Source organism: Mastomys coucha, unplaced genomic scaffold (genome assembly GCF_008632895.1).
Source record: "Mastomys coucha isolate ucsf_1 unplaced genomic scaffold, UCSF_Mcou_1 pScaffold1, whole genome shotgun sequence".
Taxonomy (NCBI): domain Eukaryota; kingdom Metazoa; phylum Chordata; class Mammalia; order Rodentia; family Muridae; genus Mastomys; species Mastomys coucha.
Window position 1 is genome coordinate 27,759,461 of NW_022196891.1, and position 20,307 is coordinate 27,779,767.

Sequence of the window (20,307 nt, forward strand, 5' to 3'; positions counted from 1 at the left end):
AAATTTACACAATATCTTTCCACAAATCCAGCCCTACAAAGGATAATAGATGGAAAACACCAACACAAGGAGTGAAACTACAACCTAGAAAAATCAAGAAAGTAATCTTTCAAAAAACCCACAAAAACATAATTCTACCTCTAACAACAAAAATAACAGGAAGTAACAATCACTTTTCCTTAATCTCTCTCTCTCTCTCTCTTTCTCTCTTTCTCTCTCTCTTTCTCTCTCTCTTTTTGAGACAGGGTTTCTCTGTATAGCCCTGGCTGTCCTGGAACTCACTCTGTAGACCAGGCTGGCCTTGAACTCAGAAATTCATCTGTTTCTGCTTCCCAAGTGCTGGGATTAAAGGCATGCGCCACCACTGCCCATCTTTCTTAATATCTCTTAATATGAAAATTAATATTACCAACATATCTTAATAATTGAAATTAAAAAATATGAGGAATTAGAAATTTGTTGGCTGTCACCCAGTGGCCTCTCTAATTTGGTAAATGGAGAAATAGGCCCAATATTGTACAATCCATATATATTTTCTGCTTGTTTGTATGTGACAGTGTCTTGCTGTGTACCACATAATGGTCTTGAAATCTTCTCCTATCTCAGCCTCTATATTAGTAGGACTGTTTATTTGATGTTCTTACACTATACTATGGTTTTCAGAACAGCTTACATATTTCAAAATTATTTATACAGCCAAAAGAAATGTAGACAATTAATTTGGGACACAGCTTACAAGAGAACAACAAAGAGTGAGATGAGACTGAATGCTTTGCTTGATACTTATAATTATTGTATCAATTTTAAAGAAGAGGAACTTATAAGTTACTCTTTTTCTGAGATGAATGTTTTTCAAAATCATCACAGCCAATGAACCAGAATCTTACCTTCACCTAATGTCTGTGCCACCCTCCAAGCAAAACCATTGTTCATTGAAACAGTTGGTGAATGACTTCATGGATAGACCATCTTAATACATACACCATTTCTTAAATGAATGCAACCTGTTCTCTGTGGGCTAAGAATGATGACAATCATTCAAGTCAAATAGCTTTGACCATAGCAGGAAATAATGTATCCAAAAGTAGTGCCTACAATTCATTCCTTGGTGCAGCAGACCTGTCAATTCTTAGCTTAGCTACTATGGAGGTTAAATCCTTTGGTGATGTTAGGGTCATTGAAGTACAGCCTTATTACAATGAACTTCAATGTCTAAAACTTGTTCTTATTTTGGGTTTGCACAACAGTAAGAGCCAAGATTTTAAAGCTCTATGAAAAACAAAACAAACAAACCATCAAAAAGACTATCTATTAATGTTCATATAATAACATGTCTACCATTTTTATGATGGTATAAAATATATATTGTGTTGAATATAATAAAAAAATAGACATTGATATTTTAAAAAAGATAAAAGTTATGATTTTTAAATTAAAAGAAAAAACCCATGATCAAATCTGTTTATATTTTAAAAGTTACTTCTTGGGGCTGGAGAGATGGCTCAGAAGTTAGGAGCAACAACTGCTCCTCCAGAGGTCCTGAGTTCAAATCCCAGCAACTACATGGAGATCTGACACCCTCTTCTGGTGTGTCTGAAGACAGCTACAGTGTATTTACATATAATAAATAAATAAACCTTTTAAAAAAAGTTACTTCTCAGTTGTATAAATGGATCAAAATAAATCACAGAAAAAGGACATCTCAAAAGTATAGGGGGCTGGAGAGATGGCTCAGCGGTTAAGAGCACTGACTGCTCTTCCAGAGGTCCTGAGTTCAAATCCCAGCAACCACTTGGTGGCTCACAACCATCCGTAATGAGATCTGATGCCCTCTTCTGGTGTGTCTGAAGACAGCAACAGTGTGCTTAGGTATAATAATAAATAAATAATCCTTAAAAAAAAAGAATAATGCAACAGTAAACATGGAAATGCACGTATATCTGTGTATATACATATAGAAGTATATGCTGACTTAAAATCCTTCAGGAATATACCCAGAAATGTTTTAGCTGAGTCATGTGGTAGTTCTATTTTTTAGCATTTTGTGGCACTTGCATTCTGATTTCTATAGTGTCTGTACCAGTTTACACTTCTTCCAATCTCATATATTCTCTTTCCTGATATCTTTGTTAACATTTATTGTCCATTAAAAATACCTTTGAACCTTGAAAATACTGTGTTGACTCAATAAACTAGACACACAAAACACTCAGCATTGAAAGATTCCATTTCAATTAAATTTCCAGAACAGCCAAATCCATAGAAATAAAAAGTAGATTCCTGGTAGCCAGCGACTGGGAGGAGGGTTGGAAAGTAAGCGTTTAGTGAATCCCAGGTTCCTTTCAGGGATGATGAAATGTGCAAATTAGAGGTAATGGTTATACAACGTTGTGAATATGCTAAATGTCACCTAATTGTATACTTTTATTTATTATTATTTCTATTTAGAATATAAAATGATGTTTCATTACGATCTTTTTATACATATTATCATTTTACTTTGTTCTTATTTGCCCCCGCTGTCCTCCACCTCTTCTTGCCAGTCATCTTCCTTTTCCAAAAGCCCCTACATCTGTCTTCATGTTACATATACTCCACTGCTCTTCCTTTTGTCTCTTCCCCTCCCATTAGGCCTTCTCTTCTCTCCTTGTCCCTTTTCTTTGGCATGGCACACACACACACACACACACATACACACACACACACACACACACACACACACACACATGAACACATGAGCAGAAAAGAAAGGTATGTTGAGAATCTGTTGCATATCAGTCCAAAAGGCTGTCATCAAGAAAATAACCAACTATGAAGCTTGATGTTCTTGTAGGATTCCTAACATGGAAGGTTCACTTGTATGGTACCATGCACCAATACTTCATTCCTTTTTATGGCTAAACAGTATCCTACTGTATAGATATGGAGCGTTTTGTAAGCTTAGAGACAGAACTTTCCCAAGGTGAGCATTCAGATGAGACCCATGGTTCTAACCCAACACTGTCTTCACAACACGAGACTAGAGCTAAAGTCAACAGCTAAGCTGCAGCTGAAGAGGCAACCCACAGACACCGTTAGTTTGGTTCTCTGAGCTGTAATATGTGTACACTCCAAGAATACATGTCAGCCAGCATTAGAGAATGCATGCCCAAAATGTGGGTCCAGGTAAAGGCTCCATGGGGAAGCAGCTTCCAACTCCTACTACAACTGCTGGCAGCTTTTGCCTTTTCAATATAACAACTTGTTGATCAGTAAAACAATTTTTTTTTTTTTAATCTTTTGAGACAGGGTTTCTCTGTGTAGCTCTGGCTGTCCTGGAACTCACTCTGTAGATCAGGCTGGCCTAGAACTCAGAAACCCACCTGCCTTTGCCTCCCAAGTGTTGGGATCAAAGGCGTGCACCACCACCGCCTGGCTCGGTAAAACAATTTTTAAAAAAATTATATATACACAAACAAATTAATAACTGGAATTAGTAACATTCCTGTGCTGTTTTTCAACAATGGCCACTATCATCTGCATCATGCTTACTCTCCTGTGTCTCTCCCCTGCAGATCCAGGGAAAGGTAACAGTCAGTCTATGTCTTCTCTGTCTCTACCAGCTGCTCCAGTTGGCTGCTCTTGTCATGCTCCTAGCTCACGGAGAACAAGCAAGGCTCACGCTAAGTGTGGGTATGGTGATGCGAACAAGTAGTGACTTGTGGCCCCGAGGGGACTGACTAGCCAGAGAGAAGTGAGCAGGGTTTTTAGGATATGCATAAGCACATCGACGAGTTATGAGGAGTTCATCTCAAGGGCAGATGGGATGCTGAGTTAGGACTCAGTCAGACACAGCTGAGGGAGGATGCAGACTGTAGAGCCAGGATTTCTGTAGTTCTGCAGTGGGATAGGTGACAGTGTAGGCTTTCCAATAAGGCCTTAGGCAGGGGCCACTAATCAAGATGCCTATAAGGCCCAAGCTGATCATGAAGGCATAAACAGTAAAGTTGTATTCATTTCAAACAAAACTAACTGTGTATGAAGACTCACATTCACAAAGTATGTGCTAAAACTTAAACAAACCCTTTGGTTTATCTTTTGTTTCCCTGTTTTGATTAATTCAGGAATCCACAGAACTACTTCTTGGCAAGATGAGAACCTAGAGCCAGCATGATGATAGATGACAACATGGAGAAGGCTGGGGACCAAGGTAAGTTATGTTACTCCCAGTGGTCAGCCCTGTAGCTATAGGAAGTTGCTGCCACATCTAGTAATGTTAGATCTAACAGCTTTTCAAAAGCTAGGAATCTAAATTTTTAAAAGTCGGAATTCTAAACAGTTAAATATTGTTTTAATGTTTTTAAGAGACAGTGGATCCAAAGAAAATATACTGGAGGGTCTCTCAGGCCTTCAAGTTATAATCTTTGTTCTAGACTGTTGAGTAAAATGAACATGCTTAAAAGATTTGTGTTTCTGCTTCCTGCCTTGTCTGCAGCATGGGATTCCTGCCTGCCCCAGGCAAGCATGCATTGCTTGAATAAGAAATGTGCCATTGTCGGGTGTGGTGGCGCATGCCTTTAATCCCAGCACTTGGGAGGCAGAGGCAGGCAGATTTCTGAGTTTGAGGCCAGCCTGGTCTACAGAGTGAGTTCCAGGACAGCCAAGGCGACACAGAGAAACCCTGTCTTGGAAAATAAAAAAAAGAAATGTGCCATCTAAGCTCATGGCTCCTCTGGTATTGAGACTTTTTTCCAGCCACATTTCCTATAGGTGACTATCACACTGATATCTCCACTTCAGGATCTTCTTAGACCAGGTTCCCATGGTTAGCTGCTGAAAAACCTCCTCTTGGATTCATAAAAGATGCATGGAACTACCTGGCCCACATTAGTACCTGTCTCAGTATCTTTCTCTATTCCATGTTTCCCTAATTTCAAAACTGCCCTTATGTTCTGGAAGGAGTTTAGGATTTCTCTTGCTTCACCCAGCCTATAAAGCAGGTCCTGTGTGAACAATGTTGTGTTCAAAGTATATCCGAAGCCTGACCCTTTCTGTCATCTTCTGGTCTACCATCACCTCAGCTAGACCATGTCACAACCTTGGAATAGGTCTCTCTTCTCTTTTTGACCCTCTGCAGTAACTTCTCCACAAAATAATTGGCAGGTTTGAAAATAAATACCTAAAAGCCAGATCATACCATTTTTCTCTTTAAAGGCTTTAACTCATTTTCCAAACTCAAGCCTACTATTACTGTGCCTCTCAAATCATCAGTGTCCTTACAGCTCCCTTTCCTCATCCTTCAGGCTGCTGCTTGTACCTTGTCTTCTCAGAGAGGCCTTTGTGGCAAGCACATCTCTTAATTGGATCGTCTTCCTTTATCTTTTGTCCATTATGACCTCTGAACTCTGTCCCCATCTTTACTCTTCTTTTTCCCTTAGCAGCTATTCTACCTGAAGTATTGACTACTGTCTGTTTCCTTCCTTGGACCATGAGCTAATGACAAACGGCTTTTCTCTTTCCATTTGGCAGTGTATTTTTAATAGCCTAGCACTATAGTTGGTGGATGGTAGATGCTCAGTAAGTGTCTGTTAGGATGGACAACTAGACATAGATCCATGTGAAAGCTCTGTATAGTCAAAGCCAAGTCTTTCATTGTGAAGGCTACTCACTGATTGAGGAAGGCAAAGAGGTATCTCATGATAATCAGAGTGGGCTTGGGCAGGACCAGAAGGACTTTCCGGATATGCACAGCTCTCTCTTGCAGGTTGTCCATTGCTGAAAGAAGAAAGGCATGTTATCCTCTGGCATGACTGCAATCACCAGCAACACAACTCACAGAGGGAGCAAAGCTGGTCTATGCACAGCCCTGGGACAGTGACAGGAGCTTCCTCCTTGGATGTTCTGTGGGATGAGACTGTCTCAAAAGACCCACGCTGGGATCCACACCCTGACTAATACAGACTCAAGGTGTGCGTTCTGTGGGCACAGAAGGAGTTGGATGTTTCCCCTCTAATTTAAACAGCAATAGACATAGACAAGGCCTTCACGGCTCCAGGATTTTCAGTTTGGCTCAGTGTTTGGACTGAATACTTACTTGGTCCTCTTTCGGTTGTTCTTTTGGTTGTTTGTTGTCTGTGTGCTTGTGAGAGTTCTGCATATTCAAAGCCAAGTCTTTCACTGTGGAGGCTACTCACTGACTGAGGAAGGCGAAGAGGTATCTCAGGCTAAGCCTGTCCTGACTGCTGGATAAGGAAGAGCAGCTGAGGAAGTCCTCCGGACTGCTCTGCACACAGTTATCTATTCCTCCTCTAGGGAAGTCTGGCTTCCCCCTCCCTTATCTAAAGTAGATGTGAGCAGAGCAGAGGGGGAAGATGGTAGGACCCTGGAAAAGCAGTAAAATCTGGGATGAAGACTAGAGAAGATTCCTGGCTTTTGTGCTACAGATTTGGCCACATGCCTGTGACCTCTGTCATGAACAGCTTCTGACTTCCACAGTGTGACCATATGCACAGAATCTGGCAGTCTTTATGTAAATAAGAAATAGCAAATACTGGATTAGGGGCAAGAATAAGAAAGAACTGGGCAGCTGAGGTATGTCTTGGCAACTCCAGCTTAATGTAAGAGATTTCACTTGGGTCCAGTCTTGGAAAAGACAAGAGATATGACCTAAGTAATGCATGTTTGTAACTGTCACAGAACTCCTTCCCATTAGATTCTCACAAACACATAGACAACCGAAAGAGGAACAGGTAAGTATCCAATCTAAATACTGAGTCAACGTGAAAATTCAGGAGGCATGAAGGCCTTGTTCAACCTGGGAAAAGACCTTCCCTGCATTTACTCCCTTCACTTTCTGGGCCATCATTCAGATAAGGTCTATGGACTGGCTATCTTTAGGTCATCTTGACATCAGCTAGAACCTCAACTGACAATACGCCCTAACCAGATTACCCTGTGGGTAAACTTGTGGGGTGTTTTCTTGATTGATGTGGGAAGGCCCAGCTCACTATGGGTGGCTGGTAGACTCAGGTGTGTAAGAAAGGCTGAGCAAACCACAGGGATCAAACCAGTAAGCAGCACTCGTCCATGGCCTCTGCATCAGTGCTTACCTCCAGGGTTGACCCTCTCTGAGTTCCTGCTCTGACTTCCTTTAGTGATGGGAGTGGAAGATGAAATAAGCCCTTTCCTCCTCAAGTGACTTTTGGTTACTGTGTTGTACCACCCTAAAAAAAATATATAATCTGCTTCCTGAACGACTTGACATTATTTTAAATCCCCATGGAATCAAGTGGTAGGATGCTTCAGTATCGCCAACTAAGCCAAATGCCTAGGAATAGCTTTTTATGCCGTAGCAGAGACCTTTAATAAAAACAGAGATCTTTCTCTGGGAAAATATTAAATGGTACTTCTAAGCGCATAGAGGGTCTTTTCTTGTTTCCAGACACATGTGAAAAAAAAATATATATGTATATATATATATATATATATATATATGTAGCAGGTAAGCCATGGTACATATAAAACAACAAGCAGGGTGGCTGGTTGGTGTTTACACTTTCCTCTGGTCCTATTAATAGCTCCGACATTGTGTATAAGCTTCAAGTACCTGACAAGACTGGATCTTACGAATGAACATAAAAGCATTTTACCAAAAAAATAAAACCCAGAGATAGAAAGGAATTAATGACTGAGGTAAATTAGAAAAAAAAAAAAGCAAGGAGTCTTGATTTAAATTCTATGCTTATTACTGTTAAACCATTCTTTCTCTTCCCCTACTAGGAATAAACAGTGGAGATAAAGAGGAGACACTCACTGGAAGAAATATGTAAAAACCAAAAGTTTACTGAAAAGCTTATGAGGAAACAAATCAATGAAAACTTCCAAGTATCTTGCTGTCACTCACCGGGCATAATGATACTTACTGACACAGGCAATCAAGTCATGGAAGATGTCCTTTGGGAAGAGTGGGTGTTCCAGGCCCCGGAAGTAAAGCTTGAGGACACCAGCTATGGAGTCCATGTCATGGTCATTCTGGTCCCCAGCCAGGGGGTCCTCTCCTGAAGATAGGTAGCCCCCATCCCAAAAGGAAAGAAAGAGAGTTAGGCAAATCACAGAGGATAAGGCAGAGATGGTGGAGGGGTGACCTATTTACATCCTCATCTCATTATCTCTACCCAGCACTGTGGCCACGATGTGGCACTGTTCAGGCTAATGAACATTCCCTATGAGAATGTTGGGAGGTAGAAACCAGGAATTGTTTCTCTCACAAGAATCATGAAACTTAAAGGAGACTGAGCCCCTGGTGGAGGGAAAACAAGGCCAGGATGCCAGTTTCTCTGACTACCATAGCAGTGGACACCCACTGACAGAACAGTCATCCCAGAATCCCCATGGAAAATTTCATATCAAGTGTAATTAAATTTAATGATAACACCAACCCTAAATTGAAACTATATATATCAATTACAATGACAGAAATTGCCAAAGCTTGCCCATTACCTTAATAGACCACAAGATGATAAATGGGATACAATGAAGAGGCACATTAGCCTTGATATTAACTGCTACCAAGGGTTCTGGATAAGGCTATAAACTGCCTGGATATATAGTGAGGTCTTCAGTTTCTGGCAGATAACCATAGGAATGAGGCAGGATGGGTGGGGCTAAGAAAAAAGGAAGCCGGGACATGGCCCAGTATCTCTCTGTATAGCTACTCAAAGGTACAGAAACAACAGGTAATTTCTTGACTTTATAAGCACAGAGAACGCTACAGGGAAAGGTGGAGGCAGCTCTCAGGGCTAGCAAACATTTAGTCTTATCTTACGGCTGTTTATTCCCACCTCACCTCTCTCAAAGGCGTTTTTTATGTCATTCACTTCTACTTGAGATCCAGACACCCGGAAAATTCCCTCATGTTGTAGGCCTAGAAACACACAAAGTAGAGTGGTCAAAGTGAAAGCAAGTTCACAATCCTAAATCCCATAAAGATGGGATTAGAATCCCATCTCCACAGATACCATGTCTTTGTCTTTTTTAGGACAAAAGAGAAAAAGCAGGGAGGGCCTGGATGCTGGACAAGTCTCAGGGAGGACTATGAGGCATTAGTTGTAAGGGAAGCATTAGGCCAAAGACTTAAAGGGTGCTAACAGCCTCTCTACTTTCAAGGGAGAGTGACTACCAGGATGCGGCCTCCCCATCTTTAGTTTTCCGTTCCTACCCGGAGAGTGGGAAGTCACTTGTTGGTGCTTTCTTACTGCCCACAGTCAAAAATGGAGGCAGGTATTGACAGGTAAAACAGCAGGTACCATTAGAGAGGTTAGAGAAAGACAGGTTGTTATGACTTTGTTAGCATTTTAACACTATCCCTATTATTCTAGGAAAAGTTTCTGAGCTGATGAAAAACAGAGGACATAAAAACAAGAGTGACCAATCAGTATGATAGCTTTGTCAGTCTTTGTCCTAGGCACTGGTCCCTGACTGCTGCCTTTAAAAACAAAAAATACTGTATTATGAGATGTACAAAAATTATCTTCTCATGATTTTGCTGGAGTAGAGATAATCATGAAAAATAATGCTTATATAATGACTGCCAGTAACGCTTTCCTAGAGAGTATTTGGTCCTCATATAACCGTACAAGGTTAGGGTCAGCAGTAATTCATCGTCTAGATGAGGGACTGGTGAACAATGACAAGAAGAACCAGGACCAGAGCTCAAAGGAGTCTTGTTGCTGCAATCACAGACTGTTTTCAGTGTCAGACAGGAGGCCTATTGCTTGCTGTGCATGGGAGGGTGGGAGGAAGCCATCTTGGCCTGATCGTACTTAGACATAGTTTACGGAGAGCACCACACATGTGACTGTAACCCAGGAAGAAAAATCAGGAAACGATCACTACTGATTGGATTAACTACTATCTCCAGCTGCATCAGGACTTTCAGCCTTTCTCCAAGCCTAGATCTCCTTTGTCAACATTTCTCTGTGATCCTCCAAAAACCTTGATAGAAACCTCAGATTGATTCTAGAAAAACAAACAAGATGGAATAAGGCTATATTTTGCTGGCTATTTCATAATTGCCCTTGAAGTGAGGGGGGGCTGTATTCAATTAGTTAGATCTGGAGGTATACCAAGACTGAAATTGTGGAATCTGACTGAAAGTAAGTGAAGGGATGTCATTACCTGGCTTTTAGTAAGCTGTTTGTTCCTCTGAGGTAATCGCTAAAAAACTCCTCAGAGAATGGCAAGCAACATTAAAATCCCATCAATGCTATTGTGGTAGTACTACATTAGTTACCAAATGGGGTATGAGAGCCCGAAATTGTTGTTTAAACACAGAATATATCATAAATACCAAGACTCTGACAGAAATAGAAACATATTCCAGGACTTATTGGAAACACAGAGTATAAGGAAATGTCGCCTCAAACAAGGCTGCTTGGTGTGTTTTAGCTGGGAAAGTACTACACAACTTTCTTAGAGGGTCAGCTTAGTGCTTCTAGTTAGGTTTGATGGCTAAGGAAATGTAGCTTTGGCCTGTGGGACTAAGGGAAGAACAAATGAGAGATGAGCTCATTGGAAATCAGACAACTGGCCTAAAATACTGAGTTCTACTTCAGTCTGGTTTCCAGTTCTGCTAGAGAATGGATTGTCTAGATTAGGACACTTCTTCTCCTTCTTCTTCTTATTATTATTATTGTTACTATTATTATTATTATTATTATTATTATCAATTATTTTATATGTGTGTGTGTATGAACGTGTGTGTGCTGCGGCACATGTGTAGAGATCCATGTTCTGAGGATTAAGCTCACATTATCAGGCTTGCAAGCACTTTTACCCACTGAGCCATCTCACTAGCGCACCAGACAGAATCTTTCGAGTATGTGATGTGATTAATTCTGAGAGAAGAAACTAAGTTTTCTAGAAAGGAAAAGCCAGTTGGCATCTTGGTATAGTACACAACCAAAATAACATATCTATAATCTTTATTCTGTGTTTTCCTAGCACACACTGACACGAGAGCATGAAATCCCCCTGGATTAGGGTAAACTATTTGAAAATGACCTAAAACCTGCTGGACTTTGCTAAGAATTGTTCTCCTAGATAATCCTTGAACTGACTGCTAAAACGAAGGATCCCTTCATGGTTAATTTTAGTGTTTCCTCAGATCCCTCCTCTAAGTCCTCATGGATCACTCTGATGCTGCACTATGAAGAATGTTGATTTCCTCATCTTTAAAATGGGCACTATGATATTTCTCTTCCAGAAAATACAATAGTTAGGATGTAAAAATTCCTAACATTTGCTGTGCCATAGACTACTTTGAGGCTAACAAAGGTTATGAATGCACTAAATGTACATACACCTGCTGTAGCCAAAGCCGTAAAAGCACCTGTGCTTCATGCGTGGTCACCTTCCCTTCACTCTTTCTGCTTCAGCCTGTACTTCCTTACACATGTCAAGAGTTCCTGTACCTCCTGTTCTTTTGCCACAAAATACTCTCCCTCAGATGGACACATTGCTTACCTCTTCCCCACAACTCTACCCCAAATGTGGGCTTTTCATGACCCACTACAACAGTGCCTCTCTCCACTTCCCATCCTGCATCCTGCTTTCTTTTCTTCATAACATACACTAACATTGGAAATATTGCAAGTCAATTTGTTTACTGGCTGATCATGTTTGTTCTTCAGTGGAACAAAAGTTTCTGGAAGATCCTTTTTACTGGTTTATAAGTTTCAATCAATACTGACTTTGTGTTGAAGAAACAAATGAATGTATGGGTGAATGAATAAACCTACAACTTCTTTCCACTGTTCTTTAGGAACCAACACTTACTCTTCTACCGAACTCAGCTTGAATTTGTCCTTGCCAGCTCCTTGGTATTAACTACTGCTATCTTGTAAAATTTCTTATTCTGTTACTGTCAATTACTACTGCTTTATTTCTTTTCATTATCTTATTATCTGCTCACTTATTTTCTTCCAAATGCATCCTAAAACCACTTAAAGCCAAGATTAGTATATTACTTCTATTTATGTTTTCTTTCTTGGCAGTACATGATGCTTAGCATTGGTTAGGGGCTTATAAAATACATGTTGATTGTTCAATAGTGATAAATAGTGCTCATACTTAAAGAGAACTGAGATAACAGAAATTTATAGTTGATGGAGATTAGAATATGATACAAGAATGGTAAGATAACTACTGTTTCAATAATGAATCTAAGAAACATTTCAGTTTCTAGGTAGGAGGGGAGGCAGGCAAGAGGATGGAGAATAAAAGGTGCCTTGGAATTTAGACAAGCAATACCTGGGTTCCTTAGCTCCAGGATGCACATTATAGTATTTAAAAACTATTTCTGATGCAGTTTCTAAACAGTTAAAGGCCAGTATAGATATTCTAAATACTCTCAGCCTTGGAAAATAAACTTGCTGGTAATTATTAAAGTCAGTCTAATGAGGCCTTTAGCTGATAAAGAATAGAGCTAAATCTCTCAGCTTTGCCCAAGCAGAAAGGGAAATATAACTTGACTAATGTGAGAGAGCCAGTCCTTGAAGACTCTCAAAAGGTAGATACAACTTTACAACAGTTATTGAGCTCATAGCAACACTATATCCAATGAAACCAAATTAAGACAAACTACAAGTATCATATACACAATCAGTGCCACATCAGAGATGGAACTGTTTCAGATCATTCCAGTACAGCTAATGGGACAAATGGTTAGCCTATGCCATGGAAGATACCTACATATACCAATGCTATAACTACTGGTTTCACTACCACCACCACCACCACCACTACCACACAGTCTAGCTGCTCTTCTTCACAAAGCAGCTGGCATTTAAAACTCTGGAGCTACGAAAGAAAGAGCACAGTAAGTGGCTAGGTCAAAACCTATCTATTCCCGAGATGTAGATACAGCCTTTCAGAAGGAGCAAAGAGCACATGAATGAGTTAAGACTTTATTCCTCTTCTTAGAATGTGAGGATGGGAAGGCAATCTCTCTTCTCTCTCTGGTGTATATGCACACAAATGTGTACATGTGCCTGTGTGTAGCTATGGAGGCCAGAGGACAGTGTTGGTTGTTCTCTATTCTAATACTATCTGCCTTTGAGACACTCCTTTGAGGCAGTGTTTTTTCCTTGAACCTGGGTCTTATATGATTCTCTTTAGGGGTAGGGTGGCAGCCATCAAGCCCCAAGAGAGCCTCCTGCCTTTGCCGTCTACTAAACTAGAGTTATGGTTGTGTATAAGATCCTGCTCTCCCTGTTATGTAAGTTTTGGGATCTGAACTAATGTCCTCACGGCTGTGCAGCGGTGACCTTAACCACCGAACCATCTCTCCAGCGCCAACTACCTCTGTTCATGTTCTAGAAAGGACTCTTTGCACAAATATGAGCAAAGCCGTATTTCTGCTTACCATGTCTGCTAATAAACCGGATGCAGCTTTCTACCACCAGAGGAATTGCTTGGCTGGAATCCTGAAAAACAAAAAAGAAATGTAGAAATCAAAAACCAAAAATAGAAAAAGTGAGTCTGGTCTCAAAATGGAGATAACACTGCTGTCTGGTTGCCCCCAGCCTGGCTGTTCACTGATGCTGGTGGAGGAGGGGCGGAGAAGGAAGGCCATGATCTGAAGGAACCAGAGCACTGGAGGAAGCTGCTTGAAAATACAGATGAGCCGGGCGGTGGTGGCACACGCCTTTAATCCCAGCACTGGGGAGACAGAGGCAGGCAGATCTCTGAGTTCGAGGCCAGCCTGGTCTACAGAGTGAGTTCCAGGACAGCCAGGGCTACACAGAGAAACCTTGTCTTGAAAAACTAAAAAGAAAAAAAAAAAAGAAAAACTACAGATATACAGATGACAGTTTAAGAGAATAGTCTGAGAAGTAAGGAACACTTACAGACAGTATAGTAATGAGACTCCCCTAAACAAAATATTCCAGGGGCTTTATTTTTGTGAACTTACTCTTGTATTGAAGAAGTAGATGTAGCAATGTGTGCTCGAGCACACAAGGTTGATGGGGTGTGGTAGAACCAGAGAGAACTGCTTCTAGAAAGGAGTTTTTAAAGCCTGGTGCCCGTTAACAGTGAAGAGAACTTCTGTTGGTGGTGTTAAAGAAGATGCAGAAGGGTGTAACTTGAGAGACTACTTTGAGACGTATGGCAAGATCAAAACTATACAAGTTGTGGACGATAAACAAGAGTGGAAAAAAAAGGATTTGCTTTGTGACTTGATGGTCATGCTGCAGTTGGTAAACTGTTCAGACACACCACAGTCAATGGTCACAAATGTGAGGGAATCAGGTCTTTTCTAAACAAGACAAGCTATTGGCTGGACCACAGAGAGCTGAGGGAGGTGAATCTGGCAACTTCACAGGTCAAGAAGGAAACTTTGCAGGTAGTGGAGGTGATTTTGGTCACAGTAGTAGAGCCTTGTATCTTCTGCCCATTTCACAGGTTGGATTATGACCAAAAATTTGGAGGAAAATTTTAGTGGAAGAGGAGGACATGATGGTGGTCCTGGTTATGGTAGTACAGGTGGGCATGGTGGTGGTCCTGGTTACAGTAGTTAAGGCACAATGCTGGTGATGAACCAGGATCTTGAAACCAAGGTGGTAAATGTGGTAGTGGAGGAGGATATGTGTTACAATGCAGGATGGAACTTTGTTGGAGAGAACTATAATGATTTTGAAAACTACAGTGGATAACAGTGAACAAATTATGGGTTCATGAAGGCTGGCAGTATTTGTGGAGGAAGTGCCAGGAGGTCCTATGTGGTAACTATGGATCGGTTTGTAGAAATTGTAGCAGAAGGTTTTAAAGATGACCAAAAAGGGCTATAGTGTTTAGCAGGAAAGAGAGAGGGGGTATGGGAGAGACAGACAGAATGGAGATAAACAGAGAAGAGAGATGGACAGAGACAGAGAGAGACAGGCAAAACACCCAACCCACTACACATAAAAAATAAAACTTAAAAATCTAAAAGAAAGAAACCTAAAAGGAAAATGATTTAGTTGGTACAATAAAGGTAAAAAAGAAAAGAAAAGTGACTCTTGGATAATAAGGATGACCTGGGAACATGTATAGCAGGATGCTCAGATGTCTATCCTGATGGTGCCAGTGAATTCATTCGGGTTTCAACTCACTGTCTACAATCTGAGGAAGGGACCGGGGGGGGGTGGGGGTGGGGGTGGGAGGCTAGCCACATGTCTTAGGTACATGAATTTACCTGCTTGTTTTTTAAGTTTTAAGCTATATTTATTTTATTTTGTATGTATGAGTGTTTTGCCTACATGCATGTCTATGTGCCAGTTGTATGTCTGATATCCAAAGGGGCCAGAAGAGCACATTGGAGCTCCTGGGGTTAGCGCTATAGGTGGTTGTAAGCCACCCATAAATTGAATGAGGGCCTTGGCAAAAGCAGCCAGTGCTTATGACCACTCAGCCATCTCTCCAGCCCCAAGTACATGAATATTAATGTCTATATTCATAGAGGTTAGGCCACATACAAAGTCTTTTAGATAGTGTAGAAATGAGGTTTAGTGAGGTTAAATGGCTTATCGTATCACACAGGTAGCAAGTGGAAAAGACAGGAACTTCTTTGTTATTGAATACTTTGCTGTCACTCATACTACAGACTGTAAGGGCAGTAAATAGTGCTTGCTAATTATTATTGCAAATCGGAAAGGTTTTGTAATGCAGTCACACGAGTAGTAACAATCCATCTGTACAGAAGAACATAAGAGATGCTCTAAAACCTAGTTTCAGACATTCAGGCAAGACTAGACTACAGTGTAGTAGAGCCTTGTATATTCTGCCCATTTCACAGGTTGGATTATACCCATCTGGCTTTGAATTTTCAACTGTAGCCATGAGTTTGGCTACTATAAAGGGAAGCAGCTGGGTCTCTCGAAAGCCAGGCTGAGAGAAGAGATGGCTTGGCCTATGTAGGTTCCAGGCCTGCCAGGGATCAGGATGCTGCCAAAGCGGAGCTGGAGCCAGAAAGGTCTCAGTGCCATAAAATGCTCATTTTATTGTTATTTTCTTTGGAGATAGAGTCTCAGTAAGTAGCCTTGGTTGGTCTGGAACTCACTATGTACATCAGGTTGGCCTCAGACTCATACAGAAATCTGCCTGCTTCGGTTTCCCTGGGATTGATGATGTGTGATACCCACACCTAGCTCCAAACGCTCATCTTTGTAACCTGACTGCTTCCTCTAGCTTTTCAGGTACAGCGGCCAGCATCTGACATTTTGTTATATCAAGTAACCTTGTCAGCCCAAGTACCCTTAGGAGAATGGTTGTCCTTTATCCCTTATTCTAATGTAAGCACAAGGCTCAACTATTACAAGGAGAAAGGCCTCTATTCTTAGGAAACCATGTAACAGGAGAGATAATGATGGTAGCAAAACAGATTTGCATAGTTTTTCTGGTCCCAGATTTTTATCTAACACTCAGAGGAGACACTGGGAAACTTCCAGGTTCCTAGCATTAGTAAACTATGGAACGCAGGCTTCTGTCTGGATGTGTAGTATATGTAAGGCCAACAGTACGGTGACTACTGCAGGGTCCTCAGGGAACAAGGCCCAAAAGCCAAACTGTATGCCTGTCGTCACCAAGAGCCCAGCAGAAGTAACCCAGAGGAGTACTCTGAGGTAGACAAGGACGGAGCAGAGCTCTCTCTCCTACCACAGAAGGCTAGGACAGTGTCTAAGGCGGGGTCTGGTAAGGAACAAGAGCACAGAGGTTTCAGATCGTTCTCGATGCTACCTGTGATGCTTCTAAGCCACAAGTGAATTCACTTCCCCAGATGTGCCTATGTGTTCCCAAGGTACCCACAAAGAACTGCATACAACTTTCCCAGCACTTCCCATATATTTTTCATCCATTGCTTTTTTTCTCTTTCCCTTCTTTTCTCAATGTTAGAATCGACGTCAGTATCAGTATTTGGCTCACAATGTTTTGATCACATAACCTTAGTTGGAAAGGGCTAGGAAGGACAATCAGGGCAAATTTCCATTTGTTCAGATTAAGGAAGCTGAGGGAACTGACCGTTGGTGTAATCTGGAGAGAGCAGAGCAGCAGTCAGTAACTTACAGGAGAGAACTATCAGGGAGACAAATAGCCATAGTTTGGCAAAGTTTCTTTCTTTTAGTATTAATTGGACTTAAAACTTTTCATCTTAAATCTTATTCTTTTTAAACTGGTACATAAAATCTGTACGTATTAATGGGATAGTATGTATTTTAATACATGTAGACACTGCACGATGCTTGAGTCTGGTGGCTCAGTGGTTCAGAGCACTTGTTCTTACAGAGGGTCCAGTGTCAGTTTTCAGCCCTCACATGGCAACTAACAACCAACCATTCTAACTCCAGCTCCACAGGATCTGATGCCCCCTTCTGGCTTCCACAAGTACTGCATACACATGGTGCACACACATACATGTTGGCAAAACACCCATATACATAAAATAAAATAAATGAATCTTTTAAAAATGAGACAAAAAAATAAAAAAAAAATAAAAATGAGACAAGCACAAAGTAGATCACACTTAAGGAAAACACTTAAATTTCAAAGATCAGAGGAAGCAGGGTCAGGAAAAAAGTTAGGGAAGTAATGGGCAGGAGAGTAATGGGCAGGAGAGAAATGGAAGGGTTTGAGTGGAGCAAGGAGGCCTGTGAGTAACAGCTCAGGGGTCTCCTCCTTCTTAGGAAAGGTCTGGGTTGGTTTGAACTTAGTCTCTATAGGAAAACAAATTTCCAGATTATTTCTCTAATTTAACTGATTTATAAGAAACAAACATTGATTTTCTGGTTATTTATACAAACAAGATCTTCTAAATTATGATTTTACTACTTTTAAGATTTATCTGTTTAGTATACAGTATTCTACATGCATGTATGCCTACACACCAGAAGAGGGCACCAGATCTCATTATAGATGGTTATGAGCCACCATGTAGTTACTAAGAATTGAACCCAGGACCTCTGGAAGCACAATCAGTGCTCTTAACTGCTGAGCCATCTCTCTAGCCCAATTTTACTATTCTTAACATTTAAGAAAAACTTCTTGCCAGAGAGAAACTATATGAAAAGTCAATTAAAGGGGCTTAGTGGATGTGGTAAATCCTGGTCTCTGATGCAAATCTGGTACCTTGCCTGCAAATGTTTTAGTGCAGCAGTATGTCATGTAAAGCAGGTAGGTGCCACTCCTACAGCTACAGCAGAAGCTGCAAAGTTCCCTCATGCAAGCTCTAGGTCTAAGTGGGAAGTCTAGAGCTAGATCTAAAATGAAAAGAAGTAAATTTCAAGTTCAAACCTATTCTTGGTAATAAAGGAAAAGTGGTTGCTTAGTCTATAAGATATATGCCTATTAATTATTATGCCTATTAAATGCAGTAAATTATCTCTGAGAGAGATATTCCATTCCTCTCGAGTTTTAAGAGAAACCCCATGAGAAAGGAGAAAAAAGAATTATAGGAATAAGATGGTAGAAAGTTACAGTAAAATTTTTATCATTTAAAAAATGTATAGCCAGGCCTGCTAGCCCCAGAATTTGTGAGGCAGAGTTATCAGGACCATAAGTTCAAAGTCAGATTGGACTGTATAATATGTAAGTTGCTGTACTTAAAAAAATAATAAAAAAGGAAAAAATAAAAATACAAGAAAGAGAAAAGATAGATTTTTTTCATTAAAATGACATCTATAGTCAAGAGGAAGATGAAGGCTAGAGAGATGGCTAAGTACTAAGAGTACTTGCTGCCTTAGCAGAAGATCCAGATCTAGATTAGGATCCACTCAGTAGATTAGAACCCACACAGTGACTTACAACTATCTGTAACCCCAGTTTCAGGGGATCTGACACCCCCCATCCCTTCCACACAGGCAACAGGCATGCATATAATGTATACACATACATGCAGCCCAAATACTCATACACATGAAATAAAATAACTAAATATTCAATGTATTGAGAAGTTGAGGAGACAACAAAGCTGTGCCACGTGAATTCCATAGTGGACTGCCCACCATGCCAGGGTAGTCAGACCCATGAAGAGGGTGCTAGGGCTGAGAACAGTCCGAAACCCTGCACCCTCTGTACCTGATGACTGCCCCAAGTCTAGGGCCTCTGTGCATTACAACTGACATAAAAACGTTATATTTATAGTTGTTTGTGTATTTATGCTACATTATGCAGGTACCCAACAGGCCAGAGATGGTGTTGGATCTCCTGGAGCTAGCGTTGCAGGCAGCTGTAAGTGGCTTGACATGGGTGCTGGAATTAAATTTAAGTCCTCTGGAAGAGCAGTAAGTGCTCTTAACTGCTGAGTTATCTTTCCAACTCTGCAAATGACTTTTTTTTTTTTTTTTTAATAATTTTTATCAACTTTAACTCTTTTTTTTTAAAGAATTATTTATTTTATTTATATGCGTACACTGTCACTGTCCTCAGACACACCAGAAGAGGAAACTGGATGGCATTACAGATGGTTGTAAGCCACCATGTGGTTGCTGGGAATTGAACTCAGGACCTCTGGAAGAGCAGTTGGTGCTCTTAACCGCTGAGCCATCTCTCCATCTCCTGCAAATGCCTTTTGAAAAAGGCCTGGATCAGCTTTTTCCTGGGTAGACAGAAGGATATTTCTGAGCCCCGCATTCCCTGCTGTACTTGCTAACGTTCCCTCCTGCAAAGCTGGTGTGAGAAGCTTAGGGAACATGAAGTCACGTCACTACTTACCATAGACTATAATTAGTGAATGGAATTTTGCTACTGCAAAAATACACTTCATTTAAATTTTTTTTCCTTTTAAAGTAAGTAGGAATTGTACTGAGATTTCTCTGATGTGGATTACCCAAGGCCACGGCTAAGGCTCTCCTAACATGGGTAAGAACTGGCTGCTCAGAGGGGAATTTTAGTACAATGGTGAAAGTCAGGGCAGACCTGTCAAGCTGAGCACTTCCTTTGTGTCATTCCTAAAGCAGGCTCATGTCTCCATTATTAGGGTATGAATACATCTAAGATGACAATGTTAACAGAAGCAGGCAAGACCTACAAACTTTAGTAAGACGTCTTAGAGTGAGGATCAGCTATTCTGAACTGCTTGCTGGTGTCATTAGTGGATATGTAAGGAAGTGTGAGGCCACTTTATGTTCTCATAGAGAAGGACATCATTGGCTGTTATGAAACAATCTGTGCAAGTTTAAATCAAACTTAATCTGTAAGAAAGTTAAATGGTGTTGGATTTCCTGGAGATCCAACAAGGAGAAGAATGGATCATGAGGCCCATGATAATTCCAGCACACTTGGAATCAGTGTTGC

At 40.8% G+C, this 20,307-nt stretch overlaps 1 protein-coding gene across 12 annotated transcripts in view; it reads right to left on the reverse strand.

Annotated features, from left to right (window-relative positions):
* Positions 1-20,307, reverse strand: part of Srgap2 (SLIT-ROBO Rho GTPase activating protein 2) — a 232,036-nt gene that overhangs the window by 22,194 nt on the left and 189,535 nt on the right. For all 12 annotated transcript variants that reach the window (XM_031381747.1, XM_031381730.1, XM_031381757.1 and 9 more), the window contains exons 14-17: positions 13,403-13,463; positions 8,825-8,902; positions 7,902-8,036; positions 5,649-5,754 (exon numbers count right to left, since the gene is read on the reverse strand). In XM_031381747.1, the coding sequence (XP_031237607.1) occupies positions 5,649-5,754; positions 7,902-8,036; positions 8,825-8,902; positions 13,403-13,463 (380 nt within the window). The remainder of the gene's footprint in view (positions 1-5,648; positions 5,755-7,901; positions 8,037-8,824; positions 8,903-13,402; positions 13,464-20,307) is intronic.